General features: G+C 46.1%; 2 protein-coding genes across 4 annotated transcripts in view; both read right to left on the minus strand.

Annotated features, from left to right (window-relative positions):
• Positions 1-498, minus strand: part of tfr2 (transferrin receptor 2) — a 23,797-nt gene extending 23,299 nt beyond the window's left edge. For both annotated transcript variants that reach the window (XM_081387434.1, XM_081387431.1), the window contains exon 1: positions 455-498. The gene's annotated coding sequence lies outside the window, so the exon portion shown is untranslated. The remainder of the gene's footprint in view (positions 1-454) is intronic.
• A 2,481-nt stretch (positions 499-2,979) lies between these two features.
• The window catches only part of ctc1 (CTS telomere maintenance complex component 1), a 23,741-nt gene continuing 14,220 nt past the window's right edge, over positions 2,980-12,500 (minus strand). The window contains exons 12-23 of one of the 2 annotated variants that reach the window (XM_081387430.1): positions 12,236-12,500; positions 11,432-11,521; positions 10,468-10,596; positions 10,317-10,372; positions 10,120-10,226; positions 9,633-9,798; positions 8,835-8,894; positions 8,028-8,190; positions 7,351-7,415; positions 5,167-5,323; positions 4,522-4,636; positions 2,980-3,445 (exon numbers count right to left, since the gene is read on the minus strand). The exon at positions 12,236-12,500 is cut by the window's right edge and continues 729 nt beyond it. In XM_081387430.1, coding sequence (XP_081243556.1) covers positions 3,345-3,445; positions 4,522-4,636; positions 5,167-5,323; positions 7,351-7,415; positions 8,028-8,190; positions 8,835-8,894; positions 9,633-9,798; positions 10,120-10,226; positions 10,317-10,372; positions 10,468-10,596; positions 11,432-11,521; positions 12,236-12,500 — 1,474 coding nt within the window. In that variant the 3' untranslated portion in view covers positions 2,980-3,344. Of the gene's footprint in view, positions 3,446-4,521; positions 4,637-5,166; positions 5,324-7,350; positions 7,416-8,027; positions 8,191-8,819; positions 8,895-9,632; positions 9,799-10,119; positions 10,227-10,316; positions 10,373-10,467; positions 10,597-11,431; positions 11,522-12,235 lie in introns of both variants that reach the window. The other variant, XM_081387429.1, reaches the window with a different exon arrangement.

The following is a 12,500-nucleotide window of genomic DNA, read 5'->3' on the forward strand; positions in this document are numbered from 1 at the left end:
TCTCCTGCTGCACATATCGATTTCTATAGCAAACACACACACACACACACAAAGAGCCAAGGACACACACACACACACACATCTGCTAGAGACAGAAGTGTGTGTTTGATAAGAGCCGTTAAAATGAACAATATTAACATGCGTAACTGACATTACCAGATCATAAATCTCACAATATTAAACATTAACTTTTAAACACTGTGACACGACGTGAGGAGTTTTAAAATCTCCAAAAACACAAACCAACACGTGCAAAAACCTCACCGAAAGCTGAACTCACACAAGCTCAAGCGTTATGACGTGATCAATCATCAATGAAGTCAAGTCACCTTTATTTATACAGTGCGTTTTACAATACAGGTTGTTTCAAAACAGCTTTACAGAGATAACAGGAACATAATGATCGCATTAAGAGTGAAATGATCCTCTACTGATCATGTAATATGTGACATACCTTCTGTCCTGCTGCCAGTGTGATCAATGACCGTCTGCATGTCTGTAGGAGCTCCGCCCCCTGAGCCTCATCTATAGGAGCTCCACCCACTGATAGGAGCTCCACCCCCTGAGCCTCATCTATAGGAGCTCCGCCCCCTGATAGGAGCTCCACCCCCTGAGCCTCATCTATAGGAGCTCCGCCCCCTGAGCCTCATCTATAGGAGCTCCACCCCCTGATAGGAGCTCCGCCCCCTGAGCCTGATCTATAGGAGCTCCACCCCCTGATAGGAGCTCCACCCCCTGAGCCTCATCTATAGGAGCTCCGCCCCCTGAGCCTCATCTATAGGAGCTCCACCCCCTGATAGGAGCTCCGCCCCCTGAGCCTCATCTATAGGAGCTCCGCCCCCTGATAGGAGCTCCACCCCCTGAGCCTCATCTATAGGAGCTCCGCCCCCTGAGCCTCATCTATAGGAGCTCCACCCACTGATAGGAGCTCCACCCCCTGAGCCTCATCTATAGGAGCTCCGCCCCCTGATAGGAGCTCCACCCCCTGAGCCTCATCTATAGGAGCTCCGCCCCCTGAGCCTCATCTATAGGAGCTCCACCCCCTGATAGGAGCTCCGCCCCCTGAGCCTGATCTATAGGAGCTCCACCCCCTGATAGGAGCTCCACCCCCTGAGCCTCATCTATAGGAGCTCCGCCCCCTGAGCCTCATCTATAGGAGCTCCACCCCCTGATAGGAGCTCCGCCCCCTGAGCCTGATCTATAGGAGCTCCACCCCCTGATAGGAGCTCCGCCCCCTGAGCCTCATCTATAGGAGCTCCACCCCCTGATAGGAGCTCTGGCCCCTGAGCCTTATCTGTAGAGCTCCGCCCCCTGAAGCTCATCTGTAGGAGCTCCCCCCCCTGAAGCTCATCTGTAGGAGCTCCGCCCCCTGAAACTCATCTGTAGGAGCTCCTCCCCCTGAGCCTCATCTATAGGAGCTCCTCCCCCTGAGCCTCATCTGTAGGAGCTCCGCCCCCTGAAGCTCATCTGTTGGAGCTCCTCCCCCTGAGCCTCATCTGTAGGAGCTCCGCCCCCTGAAGCTCATCTGTAGGAGCTCCTCCCCCTGAGCCTCATCTATAGCAGCTCCACCCCCTGATAGGAGCTCCGCCCCCTGAGCCTCATCTATAGGAGCTCCGCCCCCTGAGCCTCATCTATAGGAGCTCCACCCCCTGATAGGAGCTCTGCCCCCTGAGCCTTATCTGTAGGAGCTCTGCCCCATCTGTAGAGCTCCGCCCCCTGAAGCTCATCTGTAGGAGCTCTGCCCCCTGAAACTCATCTGTAGGAGCTCCTCCCCCTGAGCCTCATCTATAGGAGCTCCTCCCCCCGAGCCTCATCTGTAGGAGCTCCTCCCCCTGAGCCTCATCTGTAGGAGCTCCTCCCCCTGAGGCTCATCTGTAGGAGCTCCTCCCCCTGAGCCTCATCTGTAGGAGCTCCTCCCCCTGAGCCTCATCTATAGGAGCTCCGACCCCCGAGCCTCATCTATAGGAGCTCCTCCCCCTGAGCCTCATCTATAGGAGCTCCTCCCCCCGAGCCTCATCTGTAGGAGCTCCTCCCCCTGAGCCTCATCTGTAGGAGCTCCTCCCCCTGAGCCTCATCTATAGGAGCTCTGCCCCCTGAGGCTCATCTGTAGGAGCTCCTCCCCCTGAGCCTTATCTGTAGGAGCTCCGCCCCCTGAGCCTCATTTGAAGGGAGCTCCGCCCCCTGAGGCTCATCTGTAGGAGCTCCGCCCTCTGAGCCTCATCTGTAGGCTCCGCCCCCTGAGGTTCATCTGTAGCAGCTCTGCCCCCTGAAGCTCATCTGTAGGAGCTCCGCCCCCTGAGCCTCATTTGAAGGGAGCTCCGCCCCCTGAGGCTCATCTGTAGGAGCTCCGCCCTCTGAGCCTCATCTGTAGGCTCCGCCCCCTGAGGTTCATCTGTAGCAGCTCTGCCCCCTGAGGCTCATCTGTAGGAGCTCCTCCCCCTGAGCCTTATCTGTAGGAGCTCCGCCCCCTGAGCCTCATTTGAAGGGAGCTCCGCCCCCTGAGGCTCATCTGTAGGAGCTCCGCCCCCTGAGCCTCATCTGTAGGCTCCGCCCCCTGAGGTTCATCTGTAGCAGCTCTGCCCCCTGAAGCTCATCTGCAGGCTCCGCCCCCTGAGGCTCATCTGTAGGAGCTCCGACCCCCGAGCCTCATCTATAGGAGCTCCACCCCCTGAGCCTCATCTATAGGAGCTCCACCCCCTGAGCCTCATCTATAGGAGCTCCACCCCTTGATAGGAGCTCCACCCCCTGAGCCTGATCTGTAGGAGCTCCGCCCCCTGAGCTTCATTTGAAGGGAGCTCCGCCCCCACATGCTTTGCTACCCTGTGATTGGTTAGTGGTGACAGACTTCAAACTGAATCACTATTTAAGACATTCAAATCTATAAATCAATCAAACGTAATGAATAAAATATAATTTATTAAGAGTTTTAAGTTACAATATTTAGTGTAAAAACAACTGTTATTTTATAATAAGCATAATTCAATGAACACTAAAGAACAGCAGCAGAACATTAAAACATGAAACACTGAGCAGCATTTGAGTCATTTGCATTGGTTGTGCGTATCAGTGTGTGTTTTAGCGTGTGTGTGTGTGTGTGTGTGTGAGAAAGAGTGTGAGTGAGTGTGTGTGTGTGTGTAAGGGAGTGTGTGTGTGTGTGTGTGTGTGTGTGTGTGTGTGTGTGTGTGTTTAGCGTGTGTGCATGTGTGAGTGAGTGTGTGTATATGTTTGTGTGTGTGTGTGTGTTTAGCATGTGTGTGTGTGTTTAGCTTGTGTGTGTGTTTAGCGTGTGTGTGTGTGTGTTTAGCATTTGTGTGTGTTTAGCATGTGTGTGTGTGTGTGTGTGTTTAGCGTGTGTGTATGTGTTGGCATTGTAACTGCAGTGCAGGTGCGAATTTGCAGATGAATTCTGTTTGTCCTCGATGAACTTTCCTCAGCTGAGGTTTCCCTGAAACACACACACACACACTTCATTTAGCATTTTTGTGAGTGTTATTCTCCAGAATGGTTGTGTGTGTAGTTACGGGCTGCATGATTAATCACAATAAAACTGAATTTTGTATGTGTCTCAGTGCGATTATCAAATTACTAAGGCTGTGATTGAATTAAATAAATGTATGCGCTGCATGTTTCATAGTGAAGAACTGTGTTTATTTACACACTCGTGATCCAGTGTTTCAGCCTCTGGGTTACAGTAAACGAGTTCGACTTCAACCCTTAAATGCATGAATGTTAAAACAATCATTATTACATATTTGGGTCTTTATATTCATGTTCTTTAGCTTTATGCCTGCGGTAATAATCATCATCACTGTGTGTAAGACACTGCCACCTTGAGGAACAACAGTGAAGTGCACTATAATTATTGCTGTGCAGAAAAACAAACACTTACATGTTAGTTAGAGTTAGTTAGTAGTGTGTTAAACTCACGTTTATAGCGAGTGGCGGGACATTTCCCAAACACACTGGAAGCAATCTCACAACATTTCCCCCCCCAAATCACGCAGCCCTTAAAGGTGCAGTGTGTAATATATTTGAGGATCCATTAACAGAAATGCAATATCACATACATAACTATGTTTTCAGTGGTGTGTAAAGACCTTACTTAATGAACCGTTATGTGTTTATTAGCTTAGAATGAGCATTTCTCTCTACACACACCGCGGGGCCGCTTACATCGACATGTTTCTACGGTGGCCCTGAGCAGACAAACGCGTTTCGTCACTATGTTGTTCTTCATGATAAGAAGCGAGTTAAAGTCAGCGAATAAAACACTGACACAATGATGAACAAGTCACAATAATACTCGCAATAACATCGTTTTACTGAATAATTAAGTAAACCTAATTTCTAATTTAATCTTTGTAAAGAAACCTCATTGTTTAACTGGCTACTCTCTGCTGTCTCATCACTTCCTGTCGGCCACTGTAACTTCTGCTGGGTGCAGTTCACAAACTCACCACTAGATGCGCTAAACATCCCACACTGCACCTTTAAGCACTGGTTTAGCGTGAGTGTGTTTACCTGTTCTCTGAGCTCGTATTCGGCAGGTGAGGAGAATCTGTCGACACACAGCGGCGCTGGAGCACAAACAGTTCAAATACTGGACTAAAGACTCGTCAGGGTCCTCGTCACAGGTCTACACACACACACACAGAGTGAGAGATCACATGATCACAAATACTGGACTAAAGACTCGTCAGGGTCCTCGTCACAGGTCTACACACACACACACAGAGTGAGAGATCACATGATCACAAATACTGGACTAAAGACTCGTCAGGGTCCTCGTCACAGGTCTACACACACACACACACACACACACACACACACAGTGAGAGATCACATGATCACAAATAAAGGACTAAAGACTCGTCAGGGTCCTCCTCACACGTCTACACACACACACACACACACACACACAGAGTGAGAGATCACATGATCACAAATACTGAACTAAAGACTGGTCAGGGTCCTCGTCACAGGTCTACACACACACACACACACACACACGCACGCAGTGAGAGATCACATGATCACAAATAAAGGACTAAAGACTCGTCAGGGTCCTCGTCACATGTCTACACACACACACACACGCACGCAGTGAGAGATCACATGAAGGCACTCATGTAAGTGTGTGTGTGTGTGTAGAGTTGAAACACTCACCATGTTGTATCCTCGTGTGTACACCTTGACATGACCTTTGACCCTGACGTGCCTCTGAAGCCCCTCCCACTGACCCGCATCCAACATCAGCAGATCGCAGACCGTTTCAGACGAGAACCAGACGTGAGCCTCACCAGAACCGTCCTCCACCGCCACCCTACACACACACACACACACACACACACAATCAGTGACTGAACCTTCACAACATGTTTCCATCATCATACTATCAGGGACTGATACTTGAAAAACTTAAAGGGATAGTTCACTTTAAAATGAACATTAGCCCGTGATTTCCTCTCCCTCAACTCATCCTAGGTGTGTGTGACACTCTTCTCTCAGACGAACACGGAGTTATATTAGTAATGTCCTGCTCTTCCCAGCTCTATAATGGCACGTCTTATTATCAACTAACATAACTAACTTCCGGCAGAGGCCGTACGCACTGATTTACGGCAGTAGAGTAACACTTGACCCGACACACAACAAAATGACGGCCGTCTGCCGGATGTTGGTTATTTTAGTTGATAATGTTTTAAATATGGATATTTTTCTTACACAAACGCATCGCTTCACTTCAGAAGGCCTTTATTAACCCCGTGTGGAGCAGTGCTATGATGGATGCACTGTCAAAGACATACGGCCATTCCCTGCCATTATAGAGCCGGGAGGAGCCGGACATTACTAATATAACTCTGTGTTCGTCTGAGAGAAGAGTGTCACACACACCTAGGATGAGTTGAGGGAGAGGAAATCACGGGCTAATGTTCATTTTAAAGTGAACTATCCCTTTAAGAGCATGTAAAAAAAAAAATTAGAGGCGCAATGAAAAATATTGTGTACATTAACAAGATTATTTTTATTAATTTGTATTAATTAATTTTTTATTGATTAATTTATTCACACACAAACTCACTCACTCACTCACTCACTCACACACACACACACACACACACACACACACACACACACACACACACACACTCAAACACACACACTCACACACACTCACTCACACACACTCACATACTCACTCACACACACTCACATACTCACTCAAACTCACACACACACTCACTCACACACACACTCACTCACTCACTCACTCACACACTCACTCACACACTCACTCACTCACTCACACACACTCTCACACACTCAATCACACTCACTAACTCACACACTCATTCTCTCTCACACACTCATTCTCTCACACACACTCACACTCATTCTCTCACTCTCACACACACACACTCACACACACACACTCAATCACTCACTCACACACTCACACTAACTCACACACTCATTCTCTCACACACACACTCACTCATTCTCTCACTCACTCACACACACACTCATTCTCTCACACACACACTCACTCACTCACTCACTCACTCACACACACACACACACACACACACACTCACTCACTCACTCACTCACTCACTCACTCACACACACACACACACACACACACACACACACACTCATTCTCTCACACACACACTCACACACTGATTCTCTCACTCACTCACTCACTCACACACACACACACACACACACACACACACACACACACACTCATTCTCTCACACACACACTCCCTCCCTCACTCACTCACTCCCTCACACACACACTCCCTCCCTCCCTCACTCACACACACACACACACACTCCCTCACACACACACTCCCTCCCTCACACACTCACTCACTCCCTCACACACACTCCCTCCCTCACACACACACACTCACTCACACACTCACACACACACTAACTCACACACTCATTCTCTCACACACACACTCACACTCATTCTCTCACTCACTCACACACACACTCATTCTCTCACACACACACTCACTCACTCACTCACTCACACACACACTCTCACACACTCAATCACACACTCACACACACACTAACTCACTCACACACACACACACACACACACACACACACACACACACACACACACACACACACACTCATTCTCTCACACACACACTCACACACTGATTCTCTCACTCTCACACACACACACACACTCATTCTCTCACACACACACTCCCTCCCTCACTCACTCACTCACTCCCTCACACACACACTCCCTCACACACACACTCCCTCACACACACACTCCCTCACACACAAACTCTCACACACACACACACACACTCACTTCGCCTCAGCCTGAAACACTGCGCTGGTCGAGTCACATGGTGGGTGAGTTCGGCCACAGGACGCCTGTGGGGACAAAAACATCACAGGATCAAAATAAAACACAAACACCACATTCATGTCACTCATCTGGGAACTGATTTTTAGTGATGGCTGTTAATCGAAGCTTTAGGCTTTAGTTGGAGCATCTGTCAGCATTATTCTCAGATAATCGTGTTTAACCGCATAAATTATGGTGAAAAACTACATTACATAATTCTGACTCTCCACCAATCAGAGGATAAAAGCATGTGAAACGCACCAAGACTCCGCCCACTCCTATACACCTCAAGTATCCTGAAATATTGGTGTGTATCCACATATTTACAGTATATGCATATTCCAACAATATCCTTGAATATATAATCATATCATTCGCAGTGCTTTATGGGATTACAGTCCTTCCCCTCATTAATGAAAGTCGTTAGGTTCACTGTCCTGTCTGTTAGTCTTATGTTCAAATACTTCTTCTGCTTCGAATCTAATCCTCAGAGCTGGTTTGGGTCAAGCCTTTTAACTCTTGAGACTTTTTAAAATCCCAACATGGTAAAATACCTCTGAAACAACAGGACAGGAAGGAATTCTGGGTAATCAGCCTACCAGAGCGTCCGCATGTGACGCGAGCGATGACATCACTACCTGTGTGAAGATGCTCCCGCAGAGAGAACACGTCCACTGCAGCCGCAGAGACAGCACACGCACCACGTGACCTTTGACCTGACCCTCCACCCCCCGCTGCGTCCTGGCCGACGCCCACTCGCCCAAGAGCATCATGGGAGGAGGAGCCTGAGACACACCTGACCTGCAGAGAGAAGGACGGAAGCCATCTCTGAACTCAAGCGTGAAAAGCTGAACTCAAAGTCAAAATATCACGTATTTATCAAATCACCTTTTCACATTATTCTCAAAATTGGAGTTGATTCTAATTCTACTTCCTTAAAGTCATGAAACTGAACTTGTCTTTTATTCCCCGCTATAACGCACACTATATTGCCAATAGTCTTGGACGTCTGCCTTTACATGCACATGAACTTTAATGACATCCCATTCTTAATCTGTAGAGGTTAATATGGAGTTGAAACTAACCTGAGTTCAGGGATTTGGAGGCGTGTCCCAAAACGTTTGGCAATATAGTGTGTATCACAGTTAATCAAACCAGGGAAAAAAACGTTTTCGTCCATCGGGGACGGATTGGATCGCAGAAAGTGGGCGTCACAAACAAAATGGAGGCAGACATGAAAATAATGATATGCATAAATCGTTCATAATAACTAATAATATGTGCATTAGTGCAAAATAATACAATATAACACAGAAAATAAAGAAATCATTCATAATACAAAAAATACAACATTTGATTTCATACTGCCTTTAATTTCAAACTACAATTCTACATCCTGTTCACTTCCTGGTTCAAGTGAACACACTCACCCTGAACAGACTGACCTCAGATCAGTGACGCTCACACGGCTGATGGGGAGAGAGCGGCAGTACACGTTACACGCCCTGAAACACACACACACACACACACACACACACACACACACACACACACACACACACACACACTCAAGTCAAGGTCGATTATTTGAGTTTTTCCACAAACACACTGTGTCAAAGCAGCTTTACAGTGTTTCTGGGAAACGATGATACCCTTCAAACATCTGTGGTAAGATTAAAAAAAAAGATAAATTAATATTTTGATTCATCAAGGATGTGATTAAAGTGACAGTAAAGACATTTATAATGTTACATTATATATTAATGTATTAAATGCAAATAAATGCTGTTCGTAAATTCTGAAAAAAGTCTCACAATATCCATAAAAATATGAAATAGCACAACAGTTTTCAACATTTTTTTTCATACATTTTTGATCACATGTATTTCTACATAATCTACAATCGGAGATCAAACAATATTTTTATTATCTTTCAAATAAATAAAAAAGTAAATAGATAAACAAAAATAAACTATTAAAACAAAATGGTACAAATAAAGAGCAACACAAGCGATGACTGTGGAAAGGATATTATGACAAAGGTCACAGTACTAAGACAAATTCAGAAAGTCAAATTAATCACATAATTTGATTACGAATGTTAATAACCTCTGAGCTGCACACATGTAGTGTCCACACTCCTACTGAACTGATCAACCAATCAGTGAAAGCTTCAGAAAATCAACTTTTTTAATAATAAACCCCTGTCAGATCAAGTGTGTGTGAAAGCCTCGGCGCCTGACCTGGACACTTTGCGCTGAACGTGGTGTATCTGCAGCGACGCTCCGGGGATCAGGCCGTGTGTGTACGGGCCGCACGACAGATCCAGGTACACGTGGATCACATGACCTGGACACGCGGAGTCCTGGACGCTCAGACGCACCCTCAGGTCCTCGACGACGCCCGCATCTGGAGGATTACAGTGAAGCTCAAGCCGACTCACACACACAGATATTGTTTCAAATGTTAATGCACTTTAAAAAGTCAATGTCATTTCATTTCAATAAAAGATGCGATGCTTGATTCGGTTTATATTTGCTCATTGCGCTCGCTTGCGCCCTCTTGTGGACACAGGAGACAATACAGAACTTCTTTCCTCTAACATTATTGCCTTTAGAATTCGAATACAATCCAAATTTTGCTAATATTTAAGAAAGAAATGTGAATTTAGCTTTTCAGCCATTTTACCGCCCTTCTGCAGAGAGAGAAAAAGTGGAGGCGGAGCCAAACCTTTATCGGCAGTCAGTGATTGGATCTTGGGTTTAGTTCCGCTGTCCTCCTGTAATGTGATTCGCTGAGCGACGACTCCATAGAAAGAGACGATCTCAGGGGCGGAGCTGTTAAAACACACAGAGCGTCTCTCAGTGACCGACTGAAGATGTGAGCGTCTACAGATGTGCTTAGCTGTAGCGGATAATCGTATAAACCTGCTGTGAAGAACCTCGGATACGCTCATCAGCGCCGGAACATCTGACGGATCACACTGCAATACACAACACACTTGTTTTATTTCAGCTTTCAAACATTTCTCAGTTTCGTTTAGTTCAACGTGATGTGCTAAACTGAAAGCATCTGCACCTGCTCGTCTGCTAGCGTGTCTGCTAGCGTGTGCAAACGCCACTGCGGCTGCAGCAGGAGGGCGGGGCTACTGAGCTGTGAGACTCCGCCCCTCGCAGAAACCCCTGTGGCCTTTAACACACTCACATCCTGAGAGACGGACAGAGAGATGACATCATTACTCGCAGTCATGTCATTCAAACCTGTGTCTTTTTTTACGTTTCACGGAGGGATCGACATGATAAAATGTGTAAATTATGACAGAATGATAATCTTTTGGTGTACTGTCCCTTTAACACATTGCTAACATTTTACTAGCATGATTTAACACATTGCTAGCATGATTTAGCACATTGTTAACATTGTTTTAACATTGCTAGCATGCTTTAGCACGTTGCTAGTATGTTTCTAACATAATTTAATAAATTGTCAACATGATTCAGCACATTGTTAACATGTTTTAGCATTATTTAACACATTGCTAACATGTTTTACCGTTGTTAGCATGACTTAACACGTTGCTAGTAGGTTTCTAACATGAATTAACACATTGCTAACATGATTTGGTGTATGCTGACATGATTTAACATGTTCCTAGCATGTTTCTTGCATAAATTAGCATATTGCTAACATGTTTAGCATGATGCCAACATGATTTAACAAATTGCTAACATGTTTTAACATGACTTAACACACTGCTAACATTTACTAGCATGTTGCTAACATGACAACACATTATTAACATGTTGCTTGCATGATTTAGCACACTGTTCTTAACATGAATTTGCACCAAGCTTGATTTAGTATGTTGCTAGCATGATTTAGTACATTGCTAGTGCTTCTAGCATGATTTAGCAGAAGAAGAAGTAGTAGAAGCGGTACGTGTCCGTCAGACGGTCTCTTCCTGTTGAAGTGGGCAGTTCTTGATCAGAATAAACAGTCTAACGTCAGACACAGTAAAATGGCGGAGGAGAGCGAGTCGTACCGCGGTGTTGAGTGCGATTAATCTGTACACACACCCAGGATGAAGGACGGGGAACCAGCGAACACACGAGCCCATGAAGTGCAGCTCAATCTGCAAACACACACACACACACACACACACACACACACACACACACACACATCAGCAGACACACTAAAGGCCCGTTCACTATAACTATAAAGATAACGATATACTTCTAAAAATCGTTCTCCATATAATAGCAGAGCTATAACGTTAAAGGTATGAGGAACGATATCGTTGGGATCACTTTCAGAACGATTTTTTTCCTGCTGTCGAACGATAAAACACTGACAGCCAATCAGAATCCACTCGAATTTAAAGGGCATTTAAAATGGCAGAAGACAGAAGATAATCGCAGAGATCCAGAATATATAATCTAGTTATAGTTATAGATATCGTTGTTGGTGTGAACGCTAATATAGTTATCGTTATAGGTATCGTTATAGTGATCGTTATAGGTATCGTTATAGTGATCGTTATAGGTATCGTTAAAGTGATCTTTATAGGTATCGTTATAGTGATCTTTATAGGTATCGTTATAGTGATCGTTATAGGTATCGTTATAGTGATCGTTATAGGTATCGTTATAGTGATCGTTATAGGTATCGTTATAGTGATCGTTATAGGTATCGTTAAAGTGATCTTTATAGGTATCGTTATAGTGATCGTTATAGGTATCGTTATAGTGATCGTTATAGGTATCGTTAAAGTGATCTTTATCGATATCGTTCTTGGTGTGAACGGGCCTTAACACGACAGCTGACGATAACTGGCGCTCCTGACCTTCCGAAGTGTCCCGTCTCGCTCCCGCTCCTGTGTCCTGCAGTTCCTGGGGTCGCTCTCCCAGCGCTGAGCGTCTCCCAGACACGCGGCTCGGCACACGAAGCCCAGCTGCAGTGTGTGTGTGTGTGTGTGTGTGTGACCCGCGCCGGAGCCGTTCTGGAGCCTCACTCCCTGCTTGCTCTCCAGCCGGAGGAGCAGACTCACACACGCCGCAGGGGTCAGAGGTCGCTCGGGTGCCGCACCAGGGGTCAGAGGTCGTTCGGGC

The sequence above is a fragment of the Scardinius erythrophthalmus genome (genome assembly GCF_964197995.2).
Source record: "Scardinius erythrophthalmus genome assembly, chromosome: 15".
NCBI lineage: Eukaryota > Metazoa > Chordata > Actinopteri > Cypriniformes > Leuciscidae > Scardinius > Scardinius erythrophthalmus.